This window comes from Urocampus carinirostris, chromosome 15, assembly GCF_059441175.1.
Source record: "Urocampus carinirostris isolate Australia breed hairy pipefish chromosome 15, RoL_Ucar_1.0, whole genome shotgun sequence".
In the NCBI taxonomy this organism is placed as follows: Eukaryota; Metazoa; Chordata; class Actinopteri; order Syngnathiformes; family Syngnathidae; genus Urocampus; species Urocampus carinirostris.
This window is the reverse complement of record NC_142363.1, coordinates 35,559,071-35,587,029: the sequence shown is the minus strand read 5'-3', so window position 1 is coordinate 35,587,029 and position 27,959 is coordinate 35,559,071. Positions and strand designations below refer to the sequence as shown.

Here is a 27,959-nt window from a genome sequence, read left to right as displayed (position 1 = left end):
TTAGACAATACAGTGCCATCGAGTGGTCAAATATTTCACACTGGGGTTTTAACGCTACTACTGTGTAGGTTTTTATTCCAAGTAATAGAACATATTTAACTGGTTATGAATATAACCATGATCCCGCCTCTTTATGACCAATCACTGCATTCTGAAAAGCTGTCTTATCTTTTTATAACTTCTGTAATCGATCCCAATAGCATTAATCGCCCCAATGTGTAACACATGACCACTAGATGGCACTGTGTTTATTTCGAGCGATGACGTAGATTCCGTGTGTAAACGAAATACAAATTTCTCGACCTATAATATAATAGTTTACAAAAAATACACTTTAGTATGATAGCCCTAATATTTAAATTCATGTTGCTGTTTTTACTGGATAAAGGTTTTTTTTTGTACCACTATGAGGCATTAAATATTACACACTGTCCCTTCAAAAATTCCAATAGTCAGTATAAAAATAAAATCGAGTTAGCCTAAGAAGACACTTGCTGTATTTTGTTTTTATTTTTATGGTTTATTTAATTTTTATTGTTTTTATTCGTGTTTGTTTTGTACTTATTGCTTCTCTTTTATTTCTTTTGTAAACAATTTGGTTTATTTACATTTTTAATTGCGCCGAAGAAGACGGGGAGGCGGAAGTCTTCTGGGTTATTTACGTGCCCACTGGCGTCCCGGATAGTTGTCTATGTTTGTAACTTCTGTAATAGTTTTAGAACAAATGGATCACTATAACATTAATTAAAAGATTCCGATAGTTTATGCAAAATTCAAAACTTATTTAAAGAAGGAGTATCTTTATGTTAATCGTTCAACCGAAGAAGAAGACGAATGCGACGAAGAAGAGAAGGAAGCGGAAGTAGTAAGTACTCCGTCGCACGTGTGTTGTTGACATCAAAAAATGGCAAAAGATTCGATAAAAAAGCGTAAAGTGAGCCGTCGGAAAGAGAAGCCGAACGTAACCGACGACGTCCAGGACATTTCATTCGTCGAAGAGGACGCCACAGTTCACAGTGACTCGGAACCCGACAGCGACAATGAACGAAAACGTCAAAAGCTGGTGGAGGCCATCTCCTCCCTCGGAGGATCGAAACGCAAGAAAAAAGTTGCCGAGCGATCGGAACCGGCGCTCCAAAAGTCCGAATTCACCGTCAATGTCGAAGGTGAGGGCGAGAAATTAAGCTTAACGGATTTAGTGGAATCCGTGCAGAAAATCCAGACCGTCTCCAATAAAGCTAAGAAACAACTGAAGAACCTCCATCAAAGTAAGAGAACTGTCGAATCTCCTTTAAACAAGGAGGAAAATGAGAGGATTCGAAGAGGTGTTGCCTTCGAGAAGGTTGCAACAGAAGTCACACAATGGGAAGGTGTCATCGAGTTAAGTGAAAAAGCAGAGCAGCTTGTTTTCCCGTTGAATCAGGAGCCTCCTGGGCCTAAACCGATGGAGAGGGTTGTCACCAATTGGAAAGCACAAACTCCCCTCGAACAGGAAATATTTTCCCTTCTCTCTGCAAACAATCAACCCACAGTTGACCCCATTTTAACTCCATTGGAGGAGGCTTCCATGAAGGCGATGAGTCTGATGGAAATGAAGATCCGCCGCTGCGAGCTTCAAAAAGCGAGAGCCCTGCAGTCTTACTACGAAGCCAAAGCTCGCAGAGAAAAGAAGATCAAGAGTAAGCAGTACCACAGGGTTCTAAACAAAGCCAAACGCAAAGAATTCGTCAAGCACTTCGACGAGATGGTGAAAAACGACCCCACGGCCGCTTTGGAGGAGCTGAACAAAATCGAGTTGGGCAGGATGAAAGAGAGGATGTCGTTGAAGCATCAAAATAGCGGCAAGTGGGCCCGCTCCAGAGCCGTCATGGCCAAATACGACGAGAACGCCCGCAAAGACATGCAGCAGCAGCTGGAGATCAACAAAAACTTGACGCAGAAGATCTCCGTCGTGGTGGAGAGCGAGGAAGAGGAAGAACCGGAAAACTTGCCGGATTTTGTCAACGAGGCGCCCGTAATTGCCGGGTCCAATCCCTGGATGAAGGGAAAGCTGTCAGAAGATCCCACCGAAAAGGGGGACGTCGCAGAAGATGTCGTCGGGGTGATGCCGAAATCGACGGTGGAAGAAGAAGAGGAGGCGAGTGAAATCGAGGAAACCGAAGAAGAAACGCTCCTTCGGCAGTTCGACGCCCGGCGGAAAAATCGCGCGGTTACCGAGGAACCCAAAACGATAGGTTCTGAAAATCATTCGGTTCAGCTCCTGGAAAGTGAGACCAAGGAAATGGAACCTTTGGACTTTATGGCTCGTCTCATTGAGGAGGAGGCGAGCCAAGTTGACAACGAGGAGGCGAGCCAAGCTGAAAACAAGACCTCGAGTCCTACACGACCGGAGCCGATCATAGACCAAGCGCAGAAGAAACCGAAAGATATTCGTCTGGAAGACGTCCTCACCAAAAACGCCGCCCCCGTGGTGGTGCCGCTGATGCCGACCACCATGGCAGGAGAAGAGGAGGAGGAAGAAGTTCTGGATCAGGCCGACCTGATCCAAGAAGCTTTCGCCGGAGACGACGTGGTGTCAGACTTCACCAGGGACAAAAAGAGACAAGAGGACGCCGATACACCCGCCACAGTGGACTTGACGCTCCCCGGCTGGGGCGAATGGGGAGGGGCGGGCGTCAAACCCTCCCGGAAGAAGCGGCGGCGTTTCCGCATCAAGAGCGCGCCGGCGCCCCCCAGGAAAGACAAAGGACTCTGCAACGTTATTCTCTCGGAGCAGAGGAACAGCTCCATGAGCCTCCACCAGGTGAACACCATGCCGTACCCCTTCACCAGCCGCGCCCAGTTTGAGAGCACCTTGCGATGCCCGGTCGGGCGCATTTGGAACACTGAGCACACCGTCAAGAAGCTCACCTTGCCCAAGGTCATCACCCGCATGGGCACCATCATCCAACCCATGCAGAGGGAGGAGATGGCCAAGGTGGAGAAGAAGACCACCAATAAGAGTCTGAAGAGGAAAGCTTTTGGAAAGTAACTGTGGAGATGGCAATAATTGTGTCAGTAACCTTGTGTGAAAATACAGATTTCTTTTCCCTTTTTTTGTTTTATGCTTGTAGGAAGACCCTTTTTTTTGATTAACTTTTCAATACTGGTATTTTCAATATTCTAAATTCTATATTGATAAGCCGCAATGTCTAATATTTGACCACTCGATGGCACTGTGTTGGCTGGTACAGCGTGGCAGCACGATGCCGGACAAACATGGTGCTGACTTAAGTGGGGATCCCACGGTATTAAAGAACTACAAATTTTTTTGACTTACGGATATTTATACAAATTGACACGGGTATGATAGTTTATGTATTTTTGCCTAGTGCTCCAATACATTTTTTTACTGGATGAAAGTTTTTTTTTTTGTTTCACTAGGGGGCACTATATACGACACACTGGTCTTTTAACAGTTAGCAACCAATAATGGCCTTTACCTCACATACCTGCAATAGCGGCCATACTGACATTCTGTAAATCATTATAGCATACTATATCATTTTGAAACCCACGTTTTCATTAAAGGGACAGTGTGTGAAATGTAGTGCCTCCTAGTGGTACAAAAAAACTTCATTCTGTTGGAAAAAAACATCGATTTGAATACTAGGCAAAAATACATGAACTATCTTACCAGTGTGCTCATTTGGCACAGGTTTTCCTTCACATTAGACAATACAGTGCCATCTTGTGTCCAAATATTACACAATTACCTTTAATGTCTCCTATAAATCTAAACCGTATGGCCACTATGATTAACTATTAGCTAATTTGCAAACAAACTTTGTGATATTAATACTAATTAGTTAGTTCAAGAAAAATAAGACTAATTGCAACAATTGTTTAAATAATTGAACCCTTTTAGCCTTGATTGTCAGTGATGCCATTTTCACATGAGGCTAACGCGATGCTTCAGCTTTTGTGTTTGCGAACTGAATATTTCGTGAAAAAATGTCTGTGAAACAATCATGCCCGGAACATTTGTGACTGTGGCCCAAAACAGTTTGGAATTAAAGACACTTGGAAAGCTGTTGTGAGCATATTTATTTTTGTCCACAAGGGGGCGAAATAGTCTCAATTATGAGTTGGTATAACAAACTTGGAAGAATTCTCCTTTTAGTGCAAGTAAGTCACACTTAAAAGGTAAAACGGATAAAAAACATTAGGAACACGAGATATTTGTGATGTGTAATCTGTGCATATTAAAGGTGATAATGGATCTCAGGAAAAAGCTGTACTTCATAATGTTGAAAATAAATCCTTACCCCTCTCAATATTTTGATTTATAGAAATATAGCGCTCATACTTTTGTGAAGCAATATTTGATGTTGTCAAAACTGTTATTTTTTTACACGGTAATTTACTCTTGAATTGAATGAATGAATGAAAACTTTATTTCGAACATTAAAATGAAAACAACAAAACAACACTACATAATATGTTTGAAAAGGGGTAGTAAGCAGCAGATATTAATAATAAAAGTTTTCTCTCTCTCTCCCTCTTTTCCACCCCTTTTCTTCCACTCTCTGTCTTTTTTTTTTGCTCTCCGTGTCTCTTTTTCTCTTCCTTTGCTGCTCTTTCTCTCTCTGTGTCTTTTTAACTTCTTTTGCTCTAACTTCCTTTTTTCCTTTTCTCTTTCTCTTTTCCTACCCCTTTGCGCTTTCTTTTTGCTTTTCTCTCCTTCTGTCTGTCTTTGGATTTCTTTCTTCCGCTCCCTTTCTTTTCCCCCTCTCACGACTTTTTATCCTTTGTTTCTCTCTCTTTTTCTTTATTTGCTGCGCCCTCTCTGTTTCCCTCCCTCTTTCTCTTATTTCTTTATCTCTCATTTTCTTTCTCTTTAATTTACTAGTCCGGCCCCCGACAGAATGTTTGTTCTATCGTGTGGCCCCCGACTTAAAATGTCTTTGACACCCCTGACATACAGGGATGTGTTACTGGCGAGGAGTCTTGGGGGCCCATTTTACGAGATGCATTTAAAATAAGGGATTCTAATGCAGAATCCACACCTTTATGTAACGTGACCCAGGTGGATGGGCTAGCTCCAGCTGGTGTTACACATTTGTTTGATATATTTTTGTTTTTTTTCTCATTTACTTGTTGACATTAAGGATCATTTATTAAGCAAGTCTCATTAAATCACGCGAGGTCCCGTGAGACTTGGCCCAAGCACCCTTTTCTGACATCTATTGGTGATATACTGGTACTTCTCTTACCCTTTCTGCTATACAAAACTCAATAGAGGGCTCCGCGCTTTGCGCTAAAAATAGTAACACGGCTTCGTGCCGCCATCTTGGAAGTCTGTCGATTACAAGCGGTGATAGCGAGAGGAGCATATATTTACTCAGTTTGTCCAATTATTTACTCAACTAGCTTCGTTTGTGTACGGATTTTGTCCATCAACACTATGGAAAACTACGTGGAGAGTTTAGACAAGCAAGCACGCGAGCGGTACGCTGCGAAGTTGCATTTTATTGGAAAATTGGGTCCCTACACAATTAAAAACAAGGACTGGAAGCCTGATCCCGATGTGTTGCCGTGTGTGACTTACATCGAACTTGTCAACTATCTTATTTTCCACCCAAGTCCCTTTTGTGAACTGAAGGATTTTCAAAATTACAAAAGTATGGAAGCCTACGACAGATTTGTTGAGGAATCCTCTTACTGTGTTTGTCAAGGTTTGTGATGTGGCGAAAACATGCGAACATTGGATGATACTACACTGAAACTCCAAACGCTATCCCGCCCCCCTCAGCCATTGTAAATTAAAGGTGTTAATTATGAGCCTTTCATCTAAACAAAGATTGAAAATAAATACAATTGCAAACAGCGCATACTTCATGTTTGTTTGATACATGTGTATGGTGAAGTAGTTATTTAATAATGTTATCCACTGAGAGAGAAGAAATATCTCATCAAAGTGGATGAAATGCACATTTACTATGTATTCTTGGTATATACTTGTTCAACATCTAGATCTTTTAAGAATATTTTTTCAGAAATGTTACTCAAGAAGCAACACCTACAGTATTTAACCTGGTGTCGACAGATGTACATGAAGTACACGTGTCCCATAAACTTTTTAAAATTGATTTCTACATCATAAATAATTCAATTGACCTGTCAGAAAGTGGTCAGAACAAACACGAACACAGTCAAGCTTTGGCAAATTCGACCGGTTGATAGCTGCCAGCCACATTCGTCTTCGCCGTTCACTTTTCTCCTGAGCTTCAATCCCCTGATCGTAAACACACTTCGGAAGTCTAAAGAAGCCCTTCCCACCCTTTTCCCCTCGGCTACAACAGCCAACAATAACGCACGTATTCGGCATTACAATGTAGAATCGAACTGGTTCGCTGAACAATAACAATGAAGTGAAAAGCTTTGTGGACTTCCAAAATGGCCGCCAGCAATGCATTGTGGGTAATCTTAGGACCTCGAAGCACTCTATACCCTGGAAAATAATAATAAACTTCCCCTAAGAGTCAAATACGGATTACACTACATAAAAATCCCCAAATATAACATTTTAATAAGTCAGCAACCCTTGTTCGCCACATTTTATGTAGCACTATTTAAATACTCTATATCAACACGTTACATTGGGTATTTATGTATAATATTCCTTTTACTTTATTATTGTTTTATTTTCAACACAAGGATACTGCTGGGAGAGTGAATTTCCGTACCGGGATGAAGAAAGTATCTATCCATCTAGACTTCTATCTATCTATCTATTTAGACATCTACCTATTTAGACTTCTATCTCTCCAGACTTCTATCTGCCTAGACTTCTATCTATCTAGACATCTATCTATCTAGAAATCTGTCCATCTAGAAATCTATCTATCTATCTATTTAGACTTCTATCTCTCTAGACTTCTATCTCGACATCTATTTAGACATCTATCTATCTAGACTTCTATCTCTCTAGACTTCTATCTCGACATCTATTTAGACTTCTATCTCTCTAGACTTCTATCTCTCTAGACTTCTATCTCGACATCTATTTAGACATCTATCTATCTAGAAATCTGTCCATCTAGAAATCTATCTGTCTGTCTGTCTGTCTGTCTATTTAGACTTCTATCTCTCTAGACTTCTATCTCGACATCTATTTAGACTTCTATCTCTCTAGACTTCTATCTCGACATCTATTTAGACTTCTATCTCTCTAGACTTCTATCTCGACATCTATTTAGACTTCTATCTCTCTAGACTTCTATCTCTCTAGACTTCTATCCGTCTAGACATTTATCTAGACATATATGTAGACATCTATCTCTCTCTATCTATCTATCTGTCTGCCTATCTAGACATCTATCTAGACTTCTATCTATCTACCTACACGCCAGCGAGAAGCAGAAGACGTAAATTGGCATCTATAAAGTCAATGTCCTCCCATCTGAGGCTGGAGAATCTCCGATCAAGATTGGAGGAGTTTGGAGTGAAATGGCTCAAATGTATCTAGAAACAAAATTACGGTCTTTGAACGGTCTGGAGTATACGCATGTGTCTGAATGAGGCGGTTTGAGACCGACAGGCTCATTTGCATGCAAGGGGGGGGGGACGCCTCTTCAGGGAGGGGTTCTCGTCCAGGTGCAGGTTTCTCTTGACTCATTTGCGGATTTCCCTGCAAGACGCTCCTGCCACTTTTTCCTCTCCTCAACTTTTTCGTTTTTTTTTGTTTCTCTTTGAGGAATCCATTCTCTGCGCAAAATGTTTTCGGCCAGAGGGGATCGCGGCCGGAGAGGTCTTGTTGGGGGGGCTCAATGAAGACCACCATGTTATCGCTGATTCTCTCCCAGCTCCTTCTGCTCGGCCTCGGAGCTTCTGCCGAATTAGAGGGACCGTGTCCAGGTAACGCCCACACACACTTGAAATACTTCTTAAAGGGCCAGTGAGTAAACATATAGAGGCCTCTTGTCGTGCGGAAATGCCTTATTCGTTTAAATCAGGGGTGTCAAACTCATTTTAACTCGGGGGGGGGCAAACGATAGAACAAAAATTCTGTCGGGGGCCGGACTAGTAGATTAAAGAGAAAGAAAAAAAGAGGTAAAGAAATAAGAGAAAGAGGGAGGGAAAAGGAGAGAGGGCGGGACAATGAAAGAAAAAGAGAGGGAGAAAGCCTGAGAAACAAAAGGGAAAAGGAGAGAGGATGGGACAAAGAAAGAAAAAGAGAGAGAGGGAGAGAGCGTGAGAAACAAAAGAGATATAAAGTTGTGAGAGGGGGAAAAGAAAGGGAGAGGAAGAAAGAAATCCAAAGAGAAATAGAAAGACAGAAGGAGAGAAAAGAGAAAAGAAAGCGTGAAGGGTAGGAAGAGAGAAAGAGAAAAGAGAGAAAAGGAAAAAGGGAAGTTAGAGCAAAAGAGGTTAAAAGAGAGAAAGAGACAAACGGCAACAAAGGAAGAGAAAAAGAGAGAGACAGAGAGTGAAATAGACAGAGACAGAGAGTGGTAGAAAAGAGAGAAAGAGAGAGAGAAAGAAATACAACTACGGTGTCTTTGTTCGAGGCACCTTTCTTTAGCAACATCAAGTTGACATATTTCAATCTGCAGCTTGTTTTCCTCTTGCGCTTCTCTGAGTGTTGTCTCGCAGGCCGGATTTAATCCCTTAGCGGGCCTGATCTGGCCCGCGGGCTGCCTGTTTGACCCCTATGGTTTCAAATGAAACACCATCGATTCGAATAAGAAGAAAAATATATACTGTCACGTGATTGAGACGTCGTTCACTTTTTTCCACGGTTTCCTTCTCTAGCCACTTGTGTAAGTCACTCGGCTGCAGGCTATGGCCCCCGAGCTAGCCGGTATTATCATAGTTGGCTTCTCCGTTTAAATAAAGATTTTTTCCACCCCTCATCATTCTCGCTAACGTTGCAGAACCACATCATATTTGACTCTCTCATGCCACTCGTGTTAGGCTAATGCTGCAAGCTAGGCTCACAGCTAGCTGTTAACGTTAGCTGCTCCTGCTTAGTCCTTCAGTGTCGCTGGCCTTCCATAGTTGATCATGTAAGCGGATGCCACTGAGTCTTGTGGCTCAGGCATTTTGGCTCTCCCCCACAGTTTCCTTCTCTAGCCACTTGGCCGCAGAGTATGGCTCACCACTAGCTTCTATTGTTATTGTCAGCTTCCACAGCTTCTCATGAAAATGAATGTCTCCTGGTATCTTATTAAGCATTTAGTACTGTATTTCCGTTTTGTAACGACTGTTTCGTTCTCTAGTCAGTTATGTTATCCACTTGGCTGCAGAGTATGGCTCACCACTAGCTTCTATTATTATTGTAAGCTGCTCCTGCTTCGTCCTTTAATATCACTCACCTTCCACAGCTGCTCATAAAAATGAATGTCACCTGGTATTATATTAAGCATTGATTACTGTATTTCCGTTTTGTAACCACTGTTTCATTCTCTAGTCACTTATGCTAGCCACTTGGCTGCAGGCTAGGTTATTGTTTGATCCTCTGTGTAGATAAAGCTTGCTCCTCATGCAAGCAAAAGTAGCTGGGTCCAATGATCTTTTTTCCGATGGTTTCCTTCTCTAGCCGTTCATGTTAGCCACTTGGCTGCGTGATAAGGATCACCACTAGCTTCTATTGTTATTGTTAGCTGCTACATGTAAATAAAGCTTGTTCCCCATGCAAGCAAAAGTAGCCGAGTTCAATTATCCTTTTTTTCGATGGTTTCCTTCTCTAGCCGTTCATGATAGCCACTTGGCTGCGTGATCAGGCTCACCACTAGCATCTCTTGTTATTGTTAGCTGTACATGTAAAAAAAAGCTTTCTCTTTTACCCTAGTTGCTTAATATTTTTCCTTCAGGGATTATATAATAGGAAAATTACGTTTAAACAAATAAAATGCTCCTGAATGAAAATAGTAATCGATCAATAGTATGATTGTATTGAAATATTTAGCAAAATCTTGCATAAAATACAAGAATGATAGGTATGAGTAAGGAAAGTAACTATCAGGCCTTTATATGGAATTACTTCTTTCCCCAACACAGCTAGCTGTAGCTCATGAGCTAGCTCATATGAAATGGAAATGAAATGAAATGATCTGCATTTCTATAGCGCTTTTCAAGTCAAGACTTCCCAAAGCGCTTTACAGTGTGCTTCACATTTCCCAATAGCGGCCGTGCAGCCATGTTAGGCGCTCACCTGCTTATTGGGGGTATTAGGGGTTCAGTGTCTTACCCAAGGACACTTTGACACTTAACGCGGAAGAGCCGGGATTCGAACTGTGATCTCTTGATCCCAAGACGAGCGCGCTACCTCCTGAGCCACTGCCGCCCCATAAAGTATTCGGGGTTCCCAACACTTGACAAATTTAGGTTTTCGATCTTTTACTGGCCTTTTTAGTGGGTTCTCCCGCTGGCCCTTTAAATTAGCCACCTACAACAGATCTGACCGACTCCAGCTATTGGCTCTTTTCAGCCGCTCCGACTGCATACTGTTTTTGTTCTTGTCGCTGGCGGGGATTAACAGTAACTTACATGTTCTGTGCCTGGCCAAGTAGTATTCTTCGGGTTCTCGTAGTGCGATTTCTTCCAATGCGCTTGCTTCAGCGACCTCTAGCGGTGGATTTTTTGCACACTGTCGCTTTAATAACGATTATCCACCTGCGGATTCCCGGGAAAGCCCCTGCGGCCACGCATTCTTTGCGGGAAGCGCATTCCCGCTGCTTTTGCCAAGCTCGGGATGCCAATTTTTGCGCCTTTAATTTCCTCCCAAACAAGTACGGACGTGGACGCGGCTGGGGATTCCGCGTGTTCCTCAAATGTCTCATCCCGTTTGCGAGTCGGCGGCTGGAAAAGGCTCAAAGACACCCGGGGCTATTGATCGCGTGGCGGAAAGTCTGGCAATTTGCGACGATTAAAAAGCAATAACAAAACAAAAGAGTGACGTGCGGGAGTTCCTGTTGTGGTGTTGCTATGCGCTCCAATCAAAGACCCTCTCAAAGAGAGACGCTCCATGAAGCAAGATTTCCGAAGGACGAACCCAAACAAGGGTTTGATTGGCAGACAGTGTGGCGAAAAGGTGTCTTCACCATTCAAATCTTTTTTGTGGTGTCTTTGATGAACACGTCTTTGATTACCCCCCCATAATAAATCAAGCACAGGCAATTCCAGCTTCTGTTTTTATGAGACGATAAGGATCCGTTTTGTGGAATAAAGTGGTTCTTGATAAGCAGGTAGGAGTCTTTCATGGCTGACGCCGCTATCGATGTGTGTGAAAGGGTAAGTGTGAAGCATATTGTAAAGCGCTTTGGGATCTCTGCAGTGACTTTAAAAGATGCAATCCATTTACTTTTTACTTACGTGGTTGTAAATATACAAAAAACACTCTGGTACTGCGAATGAAAATAGTGTGATAATGAGATAAAATCCAATGCCTTTTCATTTGTCATCTATAGTCTTGGTGGTCAAGTGGTTAAGATTGTGCTCTCTTACTCCAGCGACCCAGGTTTGATTCTCTTTGTATTCAATGTTATGCGATTGTAATTTGGCGATATTTTTAAACTGACAAATCATTGAACAAATACGGCACTACACTGCCATAAAATTTGCGTTCTACAGGAATAAATATGTTTATTGTTCCACGGACAGACTGAGGGGATCATTTCTCCCTCATGCCATGAGGTTCTTTAACTCCACCTGAGGGAGTAAAAGCCCACATTACACCCTACCCCAACATTTGCATATTACCCAATTTTATTACAGTGGGTATTTTTCATAACACTATTTAAATGCTCTTTATTAACACGCTATATTGGGAATTTTTGTATTCTATATCTTATTTTATTTTTTAACACAAGGATACTGCTGGAAGTGGGAATTACGGGCATGAATAAAGTATCATCTATCTATCGAAATGAAATGAAATGATCTGCATTCATATAGCGCTTTTCAAGTCAATGACTTCCCAAAGCGCTTTACATTGTGCTTCACATTTCCCAATAGCGGCCGTGCAGCCATGTAAGGCGCTAACCTGCTTATTGGGGGTAATTGGGGGTTCAATATCTTACCCGAGGACACTTCGACATGTAACACGGACAAGCCGGGATTCGAACTGGGATCCCTTAATCCCAAGACGATCGCTCTACCTCTTGAGCTACTGCCGCCCCCTCGAATTATATCTATCTCTCTATCTCTATCTATTTAGACATCTCCATCTATTTATCTATCTAGACACCTCTATCTAGACATCTAGACATTTATCTATCTAGACATCTGTCTATCTAGACATCTCTCTCGACATTTATCTTGACATCTATCTCTCTCTCTAGACATCTATCTGGACATCTATCTATCTAGACATTTATCTAGACATCTCTCTCGACATTTATCTAGACATCTATCTCTCTTTAGACATCTATCTAGACATCTCTCTAGACATCTATCTCTCTCTCTAGACGTCTATCTATCTCTCTAGACATCTATCTAAACATCTCTCTCTCTCTCTAGACATCTATCCATCTCTCTAGACATCTATCTATCTATCTATCTATCTATCAATCTAGACATGTCAAGTCAAGTCATTTTTATTTGTATAGCCCTTAATCACAGTTAGTCTCTAAGGGCTTCACAAGTTATTACATATAAGAAGTTTAGGTTATTCGTATGCTATAGAGTAGAAGTGAGTTTTAAGCTTAGATGGAAACATTTCCACTGAGGTTGCAGATCGGATCTCAGGGGGAAGAGCATTCCACAGCACCGGTGCCCGGATGGAGAACGCTCTCGAACCAGCGGAATACTTCTAGGCTCTTGGGATCACCAGGAGACCGGCGCTCTCGGAACGAAGGCTTCGGGCCGGGACATAGGGGCAAATCAGATCTGAAAGATATGAGGGGGAAAGTCCATGTATGATTTTGTAAAGTAATAGGAGAACCTTAAAATCGCATCTTAGGCTAACAGGGAGCCAATGCAGGTTAGCCATCTATCTAGACATCTATCTAGGCATCTATCTATCTATCTAGACATCTATCTAGACATGTATCAATCTCTCTAGACATCTATCTATCTAGACATCCATCTATCTAGACATCTATCTATCTAGAACATTTATCTCGACATCTATCTAGACATCTATATCCCTCTAGACATTTATCTATCTAGACATCTATTTATTGTTTTTGTTTTTTGCAAATTATGATCAAACATCATTGATGATTCATTTCTTCTTCATCTTTTCCCTAAATTCAGACCTGGCGCCCGTGGATCTCCTGTCTGCCGCCCTCAAGAAAGACCCCTCTGGGCTCACGTCAGGGGGGCGCGTAAAGTCCTCCGGGGGGGTCAGGGGCTTCCGATTGTCGGGGCCCCTACCCCCCGTGGCCCTTTTCTCCCATTGTGAGCGTACCCCCAAAAACTTCTCCATTGTGGTCACGCTAAAAGCAGCTCGAGGGGGGCGCAAGGTGAGACACACCCATCCTGTCGGGGGACAGGGCTGTTTTTTTTCAGGGGTGGGAAAACTACAGCGCCTCCTGGTGGTTAAAAATGTCATTCATTGAGAAAAAGTCTTTTACATCCGGCCCACCAAAATATAATGACAATATATAAACTACTAAATAAAATACTACTAATAAAAATGTTTTGTAGTAGTATTTCTACAACAGAAATACTACTACAGAAACACTACAAAAATACTACAAAATTGCTACAAAATACCTCATTTATTATTTTTCTTTCATTCTGAAAAGAAAATAATATATGCAAATACTATTCCACAGTATTGCACCAGAAATACAACTACAGTAATTTGTGAAATGTACTACTTTGAAAATACTACAGAAATACGACAAAAATACAATTACAGTAATACTAAAAAAATCTACAGATATACTACAATGATTTTATGGTGGAAATACTACAAAAAAAATCCTGCAGAAATACTAAGATGTAAAACAATTTCAGAAAACATTACTAAAGAAATACAAATATTTAACTGCAGAAATACTACAGATATACTACAAAATCGTACTGTGAAAATACTACAAATATATATTAGACAAATGCCCCCAAAAAACTACAGAAATACTAAAAAATACAGCAAAAATACAACTACCGTAATACTACAAAAATACTACAGTAATACTACAAAATTCCAAATGCAGTAATACTACAAAAATACAAATACGGAAGACAATAAAACTAAATACAACATCGAATGCGTAAAACAGGGACTCTATATATCCATCCATGCATTATTCTGCACCACTTATCCTCAGTAGGGCCGCGGGAGTGCCGGAGGCCTTTCCAGTTATCTTCGGGCAGTGGGCAGGGGACACTTTGAACTGGTTTTCAGCCAATTGCAGACCTTATATATTATTTTACTTTAATTAGGAGTCTTTCAAAACCAATTGGATGAAACTAATTGATTAAAAAACAAATATAAAGAAATATAACATGAAGATGTCTGTATTTTATAATTACTGATAAATTTTAAAAATGGCATAGGTCCCCAGGATTGTCTTCTTTGAGTTTTTCAAGAACCGGCTTCTTCAGCTCGGCTCACTAAAAGGAACCGGCTCTTTCGGGTCCTAAACGGCTCTTCAGGTTGTTTTTGCTTCTTTCATCCCTATATGACCAAATATGATGTTAAATTACGCACAAAATGACTTATAGGAAGGGGAAATAATACCAAAATGAAAAAGTAGTGAAAAGCTGAAAAAAAAACAAAAGGAAGAGAAAAAAGAAGGAAAAATTCAGAAAAAAAGAAAATAATTAAACAAAGGGAAAAGAAAAAAGTCACAGCTAGGAAAAAATAAACACAATGAGATTTTTTTAAAAGGGATTATTTTTTTTTAGAAAAAAACAGGGAAAAAGAAGAAAAAGTTTGCGTTGCATTCAAATCATTTCCAATGATGTGAAGTCAATCTTGTTGCCAACATTGTACTTCCACTCAAAAATGTGATGAAATACAGTTGTGTATCGTGCAACCGACAAAAGAAGCCCCCAAAAATGTTAGTATTACGCGACAAAAGATACCAGGAAAAAAAAGAAATGGAAATCTTGTGAAAGAATTGTGAAAACAAATGACGTTTGTAGGCCATCGTACATGAGTCAATTCATTCAAAAGTGAAAAATACTTTTGCATTGCCGGAAACTCCGCAAAATGTAACTTGATGTCAAGTTTTGGACATGTTTGATATTGAATTAGTTGCCGCACTTGGGATTGCTGTTGCTCACTGTTGTTTCAAGCATTGCTCACCGACTTTGTGTCAACGCTCATACCCGTGGAAAATTACTGGGAACATTGTTTTTAAACCCAATGCGGCCAAATAGTAACCAAAAGTTGCATCATCCTGCAGAAAAGCGAGTACGTCTTCTCTGCCATGGAACTGAAGAGTGCGGGGAAAGAAGACGGGAACGATGGCGGCGGGGGGAGGAACGAGGGGGATCAGCGCCGGCTGCTTTTGGGCCTGAGGATGTCCGGGAAACGGCTGCACGTGCTTTTCCGAGGACCCCGAGGCGTCACGGAGAAACGGTCCGTCCCGGGAGCCCGTCTGGCTGATAACCGTTGGCACACCTTGGTCTTGTCTGTCGGCGCTCCCCGTGTCGGGATCTTGCTGGATTGTGGATCGCCACGGGAAATGTAAGTCCTGTTTCACCTGGAGGGACGAAAGCATGACCGACTTGGGTGCTGAGGTGCTTCAATTGGGCATTTGGGTGGGCCATGTTTCAAAATATTTTGTTTGTGTTTTTTTGCTATTTTTTCCCTTTTTATTTTCTTTGTTATTGTATGTGTTTGTCTTGCTGTCGGTCACCCCTCTCGAGGGATATGACCAGGGTAGATAGATAGATAAATCTAAAACTGTAGGTCTTTACCAAATGTTGCCCGATGTTATCTGTACAACACAATCTATTTTTGTTGAGTTTGTTCTTATTGTGAAATGAATGTTGAAATACAAAATGTTTCTTTCACAATCTACAGTACGAGGATTCCCTTGCCGTCAGACTTCAGTTTTGACAATTCCAGATTTCACATTGGCAGTCGGGGCAGATGGAAAGGATTGTTTACGGTAAGACCTTCTAGATGGTATCGGTTCCTCCTTGTCCTATCCACTGTATACTCTTTCTCTGATCCACAGTTTTTTGTTCCAGGGGCTATTGCGACAGCTGGTTCTGGTGCCGGGTTCAGATGCCACCCATCAGATCTGCCCACCCACCAACTCTCACCTCTCAGCTCTTGCAGTTCCGTCGTTTCTGCTTTCAGATGTTACCACCAAAAAGAAGAACTCTGGAAGTCATCCGGTTCCTTACGGTACAGTCAATGTATGATTGGTTGTCTAACACCCAACATTCCATGAGGTCTCCATACACGCCTCTCCTAAACCATTACAAACCAGCAGAAGCCGAGACCAGAGTGTGGACCGGGTTGCGGCGGACCTGCTCGGGTCCAGTTCGAGGCCAGATGTGGTTCGATCCGGTCAGGAAAGCGCTCTACCTTTGCGACGGGACCTCGTGGAGTACCGTGATGGAGGGTGAGATGCCGACATTGTCCCTGTGAGATTTCTGTTCCCTTTGCAAATGAAAAACCTCTTCACCAGATCGTAAACGACTGGACTATGTCGAGGAGCAGCAGGTTCTCGGTACCAGCTCAGAGACGCACGACATCGAGGTAGGACAACCTCTAGAGCTCTGATTGGTGTGAATCCAATCAAAACCAATTGAAATTATATCAAGACTTTGTGAAGCTGAGACAAAGACCAAGATCTTGAAAGGTTGTGACCTGACAAGATTGAGACTTTTGAATGTTGAGATGAAGTCCAGAACGAATCTTGGAAGTTTCAAATACAAAATCTGAGACAAGTAGGTACAAGACTTTAGGGATTTGAGACCATAGTCACATTTCGGTACATGAGACCAAGTCAACACCAAGACTTTTTGGGTTTGAGACAGAAATAACATTTCACTCTCTAAGACCTAGTCACAATTGAGACAAGTGAGCTCAAAGTCCAATAGTTGGAGGAGTTGAGGCAATTGGAATAAGACCAAAAAAAAAACAAGACTGTGTGTTGAGGAGACAATTGCAAGACCAAGATCTTAAAGGTTTGCAACTTGTTCACATTTCAGTCAATGAGTCCAAGTCAAAATTGAGACATTGGAGCTCAAAGACTAGATGTTGGAGGAGTTGAGACTTGGGCTTAAGAACATCAAGGCCAAGACTTTTGGAAAAAGAACAAAGACCTTGGCAAGACCAAGATTTTGTGAGGTTAGAACTGATCAAGATTGAGATTTAGGATCGTTGAGATTAAGTCAATAACAAACTTTGGAGAGTTTGAAGAGTTCAGACCACTTTGAGACAAAATCCGAAGCATAAAGAAAACAAATTGGGACCAATACTTTGAGGGCTTGAAAACAAAGTCACATTTTAGTCCATGAGAAATAGTGAAAACCACAATTTTAAGATTTTAGACCAAATTAACATCTACGTCAATGAGGCCAAGTCAAGACATTGGGGTTTGGAGCTCAAAGACCAAAATTTAGAAGACTTGAGACCATTTGGGTGAAGACCAAATTAAGACCAAAAATTTGCCAAGTTGGGAACTATAATTAATTCAAACCAGTTATTTATTGTGAATTTCCCTACGGGAATGATTAAAGTTATCTATCTAGACATCTAGACATCTAGACATATATCTATCTAGACATCTATCTAGGCATCTATTTCTATTTATCTAGACATCTAGACATCTAATTCTATCTATCTAGACATCTATTTCTATCTATCTAGACATCTATCTCTACACATCTACACATCTATTTATCCAGGCATCTATTATCTAGACCTCTATCTAGACATCTATTTATCCAGGCATCTATTATCTAGACCTCTATCTAGACATATCTATCTAGACATCTATCTAGACATCTATTTCTATCTATCTAGACATCTATTATCTAGACCTTTATCTAGCTAGACATCGATCTATCTAGACATCTATCTAGACTCCTATATATATATATATATATATATATATATATATATATATATAGATTAAAACCGAGATTCAGAACTGTACACAGACTCAAGGGGTCCAGATCAACTTTAGTAAGTTAACTCTACAGATTTGTTGGTGTCCCTTCAGATCTTCAAGCTGCAGGGCGTTGGTTTGATGGCCGCCATGGCTCATCGCTCCACAACCTCTGGCTCAGCCGTGTACCACTGGAGCCAGCAGAATGGTTTCCAGCTGTATCAGAACATTAGCACTCATGGAGCTCTGGCTTTGAGACATTTCTATATGGGCAAGAAGGTATGCGCAGAAATCTTCTTTACATAAACCAGTTCCTAAATCCATTTATCTCATTCCAGACATTTCTAGTAGTGTCCAACTCCAACTTAGGCAGCAGTGCGGGAAAGGAAGTGGACAACTCGGTCATTTTCAAGTGGAGCCGAAAAAGCAAAGAGTTTGTCAAGTTTCAGACCTTGGAGACGCACTGCGCACGAGACTGGGAAGCCTTCAAAATATTTCGCCACACGTATCTGGTGGTTGCCAATCACAGGATAGGTAAGAAAACCAGAGAAAAAAACGTAGTTCGATACTAAAATTAAGTCCTGAGCTTGTTGAGACCAAGACTGACACAGCCACGAGTAGAGACCTCCTCGAGTTTGAACACAGACTTCGATAGAGTGAGAGAGAATCCAGCCCAAGACCCAAGGAGTGCTCATTTCCAGACCTAGACCGTGAAGGCTAAGACTCAGTCAAAAGCTTTACGAAGTCGAGACTATTATTCGATAAATTAAAGTGGGTCCAGACCAAGTTTTGAGTCCTTGTGTCCAAATCCGGTCCAAACTTCGAAGCGCCTGTCACAGTCCTTAGAAAAGTTCTACTTTACAACCAAGACACCGATGATTTACAACTCATTGAAGAACCTTCACCCAGTTTGACTAAGCTGACTTAATTTGAAGTAGCCAAAAGCCTAGAGGAACATATCCATGGTCCATCATGGTCCTTAGGGACTTAGACACAGCCCAGCCAACAACTTTAGGAGGTATTAAAGAAAAATTGGAAAATTAGACTTCACAAGGTGAAACCTAGTTAAAACCCTGACTTAACCTAATTTTGAAGGATCTAAGGTGTAGTTAAAGTCTCGAGACCTGACTTGTTTTGTAGATGTCAGAATCTCAGACCATCATTGAGCCTAAAACTTGACAGGGTTAGAATAATCCAGAACAAAGACCCAAAGAACCTCAGAGATAGCCAAGCCAAATACTTTAAGAGTTATTAGAGACATATTAGAAAAAAAAGACTTTGAAGGGTAGAACCAAACCAAGACGAGGGCTTAGCAGGTTTGGACCAAGTTCAGTGAAAAATCAGATCACCAAGCTTCGAATGGAACATGCCAAGATCTCAGTTTAACATGCCGTTGGTCCATGATGGAGACCAAGACTAGACAAGAACTAGCAAAGACCAGGACTAAAAAGGGACACAACCAAGCCAAAGACGTTGAGAAGTATTAGATACGGATTGAGAACCAAGACTTTTGTAGTATGAAACCAAGACGAGGACTCTCAAAAGAGTTTGGACCAAGATTCTAAGGTGTTATTAAAGTTCCAAGACCTGACTTGACTTGAGGACCCTGAAATCTAAGAACATGCCCATAGTCTATCGTGGAGACCTATACTTGATGAGAATAAGTCTGGACCAGGACTCAGAGATAAGGACTTTCAGAGATATTAAAGACATTAGAAACCAGGACTATGAAGTGAGACAAAACCACGACGAGCTTCCTAACAGGGTCTAGAGCTAACCAGGCCTGCAAATTTATGAACTTGAGCCTCAGCTTACTCAAGACCTTGAAACTCGAATCATCTCACCCGTAGGTAACGACAACCACACCATAGACAGCGTCGTGTACAAGTGGAATCGACCAACCAAGACCTTCGAGGTCCACCAGAGACTGAGAACCTCAGGAGCTTACGACTGGGAGTTCTTCAAAGTGGGAGCATACCACTTCCTGGTGGTGGCCAACGCTTTCGATGGAGTAACCACCTCGGTAGACTCCGTCATCTACGTTTGGGTGGACGGAAACTTTCGAGTCTTCCAAACCATCAAGGTAAAACTCCGCCCCTTGAGACAGACCGCAACGTGTGTCATGCAGAGGTATCGAACCCAATAGAGCACCCGCGTCAAATCCGAGGACCAGGACCAGATGCGGCCTGTCACGTCATTTGATGTGGCCCGCGAGACAATGCTGAAAGAAACACAAGAGAAAAATGAGCTGGTTTTAAATGTGTTCGCAAAGCAACTGTAGCTGTGTTCTTTTTCCTTTTTTTTCTTTCACTCTCTTTCCTTCTCCATTTATTTTTCTCTCTTTCTTGCTCTCATTCCATCTTTCTTTCTTTCTTTCTTTCTTTCATTATCAGTCTATCTCTCTCACGCTCTTTCTTTCTCTTTCTTTCACACTCTCTTTCTCCCTTACGTTATCTCGCTTCTGTTTTTCTCCATCACTATTTATTTTTCTTTTGCTGTCTCTCTTTTTCCCTTTCTCTTTTTATTTTTTTTCTCGCTGCCTCTCCTTTTCTTTCTCTTTCTCTCACAATCTCTCATTTTCTCCTTCTTTCTTTACTCCCTCTCCCTGCCTCTCTTTTTGTCTTTCTCTCTTTTTTTCTCTTTTCCTATATCTATTACTCTCTATTCTTCTCTCTCTCTTTCTCCCTCTCTCTGTTCTATTTATTCCTTTTTTCCTTTAACGATTTCTCTCTTTTTTAATCTACTAGTCCGGCCCCTGTGAGAATGTGTTTCTACTGTGTGGCCCCCGAGCTATAATGAGTTTAACAACCCGAGCAATTGAGCATGCATTTTATCTCTTGTAGAGGAGCCTAAACAAGAATCCCTCCAAAATAAAATTGAACAGAAAAAAAACATCTGATAAAAGACTGGAAAAACAAAATGAGGAAGTAAGTAAACCTTACAAAATAAAAGCTCAAAACTTTTCTTAACAATATGTTGATACTGTAACTGAATAATTTAAGAAAAAAAAATGACTTTTTTCTTCCAATACTATTGAGGAAGGCTATGGAAATATTTGCTCAAGTATTTTGAAGAAGAAATGTCATTCCTATACTTTATTGTGAAAGGGCTTAAAATCAAAAGATATGTGTCCTTTAACAAAACAAAACGTTTCAGATGAAAAATATATGTATTATTGACTTTTTCATTCCAATACCTTTGGAGAACAATGTTGAAAATGTCGGCCTGGGTTGTCTATGAGTCATTCAAAGGAGAAATGTAGTTCCTATAGGTAGAAGGGTCTTAATGGAAGCTCGAGCTCTTGTTGGTGAAAGGATAGTGGGAGGTTTAGACACGTTCTAAGGGATGGGCAGGGCACCTGTATGATGCAGCAGGGGTAAACCAGTGAAAGCTGTCGGGCCTCTTCCTTGTGTTTCATCTGGAGGGACGAAAGCATGACCTAACTTGTTTGGGTTTTTGGGCATTTGGGTTGGCCATGGTCCCTTTTTATCGTTTTATTTTTTAATTTTCTTTAATTTTCTTTATTTTTGTATGTGTTGTCTTGCTGTCGGTCACCCCTCTCGAGGGATATGACCAAGGTAGATAGATAGATAGATAGAAGGGTCTTAAAAATCTATATGTGTCCTATACAGGGTTGGGTAGGGTTATTTTAACTGGATTACTTTCAATGACTTTTGGATGACTCCGATACCAAATATGCTAATAAAAGACAAAAGAAACTAAATAGGAATCAAATGATGACTCACAACACGTGGTAAGCTTTCTCTCCTGGCTTTGATCTCTTTGATCTCCGGCAAAACGAACATAAAATGCCACAGAAATAAAATGAAAATCAATCCACACAGCTTGCCAACATCATTTTTGCCGTTCCATGTATTCCGTTACTCCCCGAGCCTGCACAAAATTGAGTCATTTTATTCATATTTCGTTTCTTTTGTCTTTTATTAGCATATTTGGTATTGGAGTCATCCAAAAGTAATTGAAAGTAATCAAGTTAAAGTAACCCTACCCAACCCTGGTCCTATATCTATAAATCAATGTGTCCTTTGACAACACACAACATTTCAGTATACGACATTAAAAAAAAAAAAAAAAAGACTTTTCTATCCGAATCCGTTCAGAAAGGACTGTAAAAATGTTTGACTGGATTTCTTTAGGAGTCATTTCCATAAGAAATTGAATTATATATTGTTTATTATTGAAGTTCTTGTGACAGATAGAACCTAAGAAATGGACTTTTCCTATAAAAACAATGAATATTTAAAAAGGATTGAAGTGAAACGGCTTAAACTGATAAGATATGTCTCCTTTAACAAAACTCAAGGAGACACAGATAGGTGGTGCATTCTTTGAAGCCACGGAAAAACCTCTTTCCGAACTTTTCGGTTGTTTTCCTAAGTGACAAGTCCTTCAGGAAGCTCATCAAACAATCATCTGCGGTGATGCAAATGTAGGAGAAGATGTCAGAGTGTTCTGGGTGAGTTGAGGTGATTAATTCAAGGGCCCCGAGGGGGACATTCTGGCTTATCCAGCTGTGGAATTCCCCTAAATCACACTTGTCTCCTCACAGAGACGTCAACGTGTCTGTCAACACACGTTTCACGCAAAGGGGAGGAATAAGTAACCGAACCGTCGCATTTAAAACTCTGTAGCCACCAAAGCAATGTCTGCTTTAGTTAAAGCCGCCCAAACATTTAGAGGTTTCCATATTTTGTGAGGATAGCATGCAAAGACAGAGAGGGGAGGAATAAGCAACTGAACTATCACATTTAAAACGTTGTTTCCCCAAAACAGTGTCAGCTTTAGTTAAAATAACCCAAACATTTCGAAGTTTCCTTATTTTGTGAGAACAGCATATAAAGACAAGACAGAGAGGGGAGGAATGAGTAACGGAACTATTACATTTAAAACGTTGTTTCCCCAAAACAGTGTCAGCTTTAGTTAAAATCACCCAAACATTTCGAAATTTCCTTATTTTGTGAGAACAGCATATAAAGACAGAGAGGGGAGGAATGAGTAACGGAACTATCACATTTAAAACGTTTCCCCAAAACAGCGTCAGCTTTAGTTAAAACCACCCAAACATTTAGAAGTTTCAATATTTTGCGAGGATAGCATATAAAGACAGACAGAGAGGGGAGGAATGAATAACTGAACTATCATATTTAAGACGTTGTAGCCCTAAAACAGTGTCTGCTTTAGCTAAAACCACCCAAACATTTAAAATTTTCCATATTTTGCGAGGATAGCATATAAAGACGGACAGAGAGGCGAGGAATGATTAACTGAACTATCACATTTAAAACATTTTTGCCCTCAAAACAGTGTCAGCTTTAGTTAAAATCACCCAAACATTTCGAGGTTTCCATATTTTGCGAGGATAGCATATAAAGACAGAAAGAGAGGGGAGGAATGAATAACTGAACTATCATATTTAAGACGTTGTAGCCCTAAAACAGTGTCTGCTTTAGCTAAAACCACCCAAACATTTAGAATTTTCCATATTTTGCGAGGATAGCATATAAAGACGGACAGAGAGGCGAGGAATGATTAACTGAACTATCACATTTAAAACATTGTAGCCCTCAAAACAGTGTCAGCTTTAGTTAAAATCACCCAAACATTTAGAGGTTTCCATATTTTGCAAGGATAGCATGCAAAGACAGACAGAGAGGGGAGGAATGAGTAACTGAACTATCATATTTAAAACGTTATAGCCCTAAGACAGTGTCTGCTTTAGCTTAAACCACCCAAACATTTAGAGGTTTCCATATTTTGTGAGAATAGCATGCAAAGACAGACGGAGAGGGGAGGAATGAGTAACTGAACTATCACATTTAAAACGTTGTAGCCCCAAAACAGTGTCTGCTTTAGCTAAAACCACTCAAACATTTAGAAGTTTCCATATTTTGAGAGAATAGGATATAAAGACAGACATAGAGGGGAGGAATGAGTAACTGAACTATCACATTTAAAACGTTGTAGCCCTAAAACAGTGTCTGCTTTAACTAAGACCACCCAAACGTTTAGAAGTTTCCTTATATTGTGAGAATAGCATATAAATACAGACAGAGAGGGGAGGAATGAGTAACTGAACTATCACATTTAAAACGTTGTAGCCCTAAAACAGTGTCTGCTTTAGCTAAGACCACCCAAACGTTTAGAAGTTTCCTTATATTGTGAGAATAGCATATAAAGACAGACGGAGAGGGGAGGAATGAGTAACTGAACTATCACATTTAAAACATTGTTGCCTCAAAACAGTGTCAGCTTTAGGTAATATCCCCCAAACATTTAGAAGTTCCCATATTTTTCTATCTGTCTGTCTGTCTGTCATTTATCTCGACATCTATCTCTATCTATCTAGACATCTATTTAGACATCCATCTCTATCTATCTATCAATCTATCTAAAGCAATTTGATTGGGCGAGCGGTAGGGATGGGTGTAGCTATGCAAAGCGTGCAAGCACTCCTTCCTGTCTCTCGCCCTGCGCCGTCTGCGCCGAAGGTTAACACGTCGGCTCCTCTTTTGCAGAATTGTGTGACATTTTTACAAAAGAACTTTGCTCGCACCTTCAGACCTTTATTTATGACTGAAATAACGGTCAAAATAAGCCTTAAATCTCTAAAGTAACTGCAGGTTATGTGTGTTAATGCGCTGAAGAATTAGCTCTTTTCTGCACACACACACAAAAAGTATGGTTCCCAACCCCTACTCTACTGGATTTAGGTCTAAAATAATCCGTTTTTTCCCCACATGGATTTTGTGAATGGGTTGATGTATGTTCCGCCCGCCAAAATGATAAGCGACAGCCACAATTGTTGGATTTCACATTCAGGAATAGAATAGAATAGACCTTTATTGTCATTGTTACAAAATGGGTTAACATATTGTGACAACGAATTTGGGCATGACACTCCAGGTTCACACATTCACAGCGAGGTCAAAAAGCCAAGAAGATAAAGGAACAGAGAAGATAAGGAGTATGTAAGAGAGCAAAACGGAAGACTTTGAGGTTTTTATTTTTAACAAATCAATAAATAATAGCAAGGGTGTTGGCTGAGATTGCGTGTCAGCTGACATAACCGCTAATCACTAGCTTCATTTACAAGTTGTCCCGACACGATCCCAAAGGTAGTCTGCCATGAGGTGGCCCGCTTTACCTTTCCTCTCTATTTTTGTTTTTCCTTCCCAGTTGAGTCAGGTAATATCCATTTGTCCTTACACGTTTCGCATCCTTTGCCCTGGCAGACGTTTTGCGCCACCGACTGGGAAATGTTCCAGATCGGCTCCCGAGTCTTCCTGGTGGTCGCCAACGGACACCGTCTCCACGGCAACGGACCGGGACAGTACGCCATCAACTCCACCGTCTACGAGTTGGACCTGACCGCCAGAGTCTTTGTGCGCTTTCAGGATATCGTCACGTACAGGTAGCGCGGAAAAAATGGATTCCGATGTAAAAATGGAGGGAATTATGGACTTTGAGATCAGTCTAAAGGGAAACCATAATTGTTTTTGTGTACTCTCATCCGGGGAGGTCGAAAACAGTAACGATTCCTTTTCATTCTGTTGTATATATATAATTTATTTTATACATATTCATATTTTATTATTTGTATTTTAGTTTTTTACTTTTTATTTATTTTTGTATTTTATTTTACTTTGTATGTATTTATTTGTTTTTCCATTTTTATTGTCTGTTCAATTTATTTTTATTCATTCATTTTTTAATAAATTAATATAATTTCAAAGCTTTTTTTCATTTACTTTGTATGTCATTCAATTTTGATTTTTCTATTCGCTCTTTTTTAAAATATATTTAATTAATTTTTATGCATTTATTTTTTCCTTTTTTATTTAACCTTTTATTTTTGGTATTTTATTTTGTATTCATCATTTTTTTTAATTTCCATTCATTTATATTTTATTATTTGTATTAAAGTTTTTTTTAATTTTTATTTATTTTTGTATTTTATTTTATTTTGTATGTATTAATTTGTTTTTCCATTTTTATTGTCTGTTCAATTTATTTTTATTCATTCATTTTTTTAATACATTTATATAATTTCAAAAACAATTCTAATTTCCTTTGTATGTCATTTAACTTTGATTTTTTATTCACTCTATTTTCTTTAAATATATTTAATTAATTTTTATGCATTTATTTTTTCCTTGTTTATTCAAACTTTTATTTTTGTTATTTTATTTTGGATTTATCAATATAGTTTTTTTTATATTCATTTATATTTTATTATTTGTCTTGTAGTGTTTTACTTTTTATCTATTTTTGTATTTTTTCTATTTTGTATGTATTAATTTGTTTTTCCGTTTTTTATTGTCTATTCAATTTATTTTTATTCATTCATTTTAATACATTGATATAATTTTTAAAACTATTTTAATTTCCTTTGTATGTCATTTAACTTTGATTTTTTTATTCACTCTATTTTTTTAAATATGTTTAATTAATTTTTATGCGTTTATTTTTTCCTTTTTTATTTAACCTTTTATTTTTGCTATTTTATTTTGGATTTATCAATTTATTTTTATTTCTATTCATTTATATTTTATTATTTGTCTTGTAGTTTTTATTTTTTATTTATTTTGTATTTATTTTATTTTGTATGTATTAATTTGTTTTCCATTTTTATTGTTTTTTCAATTTATTTTATTATTATTCATTAAATTTTTAACATATTTATATAGTTTTAAAAACGATTTTAATTTGCTTTGTATGTCATTTAATTTAGATTTTTTTATTCACTCTATCTTTAGAATATATTTAATTCATTTTTATGCATTCAATTTTATCCTTTTTTATTTAACTTATTAGTTTTGGTATTTTATTTTGTATTTATCAATTTCTTTTTATTTCTATTCATTTTTCAATTATTCATCTAAATTATGAGGATATTTTATTTATTTCCCTTTTCATTTAATTTAATTTGTATCATTTTTCTTTTTATTCCTACTATCGTTATTCTTTATTGTATTTATTTAACTTTATTCCCTCGGATGTTTTTTTTTTATTATTTAGGTTTTTTAATTAATTAAAAAAGAAATGAATGAAATATTTATTCAACAACATATATTTTTAAATCATTGCGTAAAAACAAAAGGTAAAACAAAATATTATTGTTATTCTCAAACATTCATTTTGACAAAACAAAGCAGCTAATGTTAGCTGATGTTGCTAGATGTACTAAAAATGCTCAATTTTTGAGTTTTTCTTTTTTTACAATAAATTAAAAAAAATCAAAATAGAGGTAGGTGAACGATGTTGACAACATATGGCACATGGACCAAGTAGGGCCTATTAGAGAGACTTTTGAGGAACTGTTAAACAATGAATCAGTCGTGACATCAATTTTATAACATTCTTTTTTCGTGCAGCGCGGTGGACTGGGAGTTCTTCACTCTCGGCGAGGACTATTTTTTGGTGGTCGCCAACTCCTTCAATGGCGAATCTTACTCTCTCAACAGCGTTCTGTACAGGTACTTGTATTATTATTTTTTTCAAACTGAATTTAAAGTAAAACAGTAAACGCACAGGAAACAAAACACCAAATTTCATCAACCTCATCTCATCTCATCTCATCAGCTACACCGCTTATCCTCAGTAGGGTCGCGGGGGTGCTGGAGCCCATCCCAGCAATCATCGGGCAGTGGGCAGGGGACACCCTGAACTGGTTGCCAGCCAATCGCAGGGCACACGGGGACAGACAACTCGCTCGCTCATTCACACCTAGGGACAATTTGGAGCGGCCAATCCACCCGAAATGCATGTCTTTGGAATGTGGGAGGAAACCGGAGTGCCCGGAGGAAACCCACGCAAGCACGGGGAGAACATACAAACTTCGCACAGGAGGTCTGGAGCTGGATTTGAACCCACGCAGGAGGTTCCCGAGACATGAACTGTGCTGCACATGCGCTAACCACTGCG

General features: G+C 39.6%; 2 protein-coding genes across 3 annotated transcripts in view; both read left to right on the top strand.

Annotated features, from left to right (window-relative positions):
* The first annotated feature begins 645 nt into the window (after positions 1-645).
* Positions 646-27,959, top strand: part of tspeara (thrombospondin-type laminin G domain and EAR repeats a) — a 30,363-nt gene continuing 3,049 nt past the window's right edge. Inside the window, exons 1-13 of one of the 2 annotated variants that reach the window (XM_088354465.1) lie at positions 646-865; positions 7,739-7,899; positions 13,243-13,451; positions 15,348-15,631; positions 15,971-16,058; positions 16,141-16,300; positions 16,389-16,520; positions 16,587-16,657; positions 18,129-18,293; positions 18,353-18,548; positions 19,865-20,097; positions 25,268-25,446; positions 27,410-27,511. In XM_088354465.1, the coding sequence (XP_088210591.1) occupies positions 7,812-7,899; positions 13,243-13,451; positions 15,348-15,631; positions 15,971-16,058; positions 16,141-16,300; positions 16,389-16,520; positions 16,587-16,657; positions 18,129-18,293; positions 18,353-18,548; positions 19,865-20,097; positions 25,268-25,446; positions 27,410-27,511 (1,907 nt within the window). In that variant the 5' untranslated portion in view covers positions 646-865; positions 7,739-7,811. Of the gene's footprint in view, positions 866-7,738; positions 7,900-13,242; positions 13,452-15,347; positions 15,632-15,970; positions 16,059-16,140; positions 16,301-16,385; positions 16,521-16,586; positions 16,658-18,128; positions 18,294-18,352; positions 18,549-19,864; positions 20,098-25,267; positions 25,447-27,409; positions 27,512-27,959 lie in introns of both variants that reach the window. The other variant, XM_088354464.1, reaches the window with a different exon arrangement.
* Positions 819-3,301, top strand: LOC148352245 (U3 small nucleolar RNA-associated protein 14 homolog A). The gene has a single exon (XM_088354462.1). The coding sequence runs from the start codon at positions 905-907 to the stop codon at positions 3,029-3,031; it is 2,127 nt and encodes a 708-aa protein (XP_088210588.1). The 5' UTR covers positions 819-904; the 3' UTR covers positions 3,032-3,301.

Bases quoted from the DNA above. Each gene is read 5' to 3' on its own strand.
- LOC148352245 (XM_088354462.1), top strand. From the start codon at position 905: ATGGCAAAAGATTCGATAAAAAAGCGTAAAGTGAGCCGTCGGAAAGAG.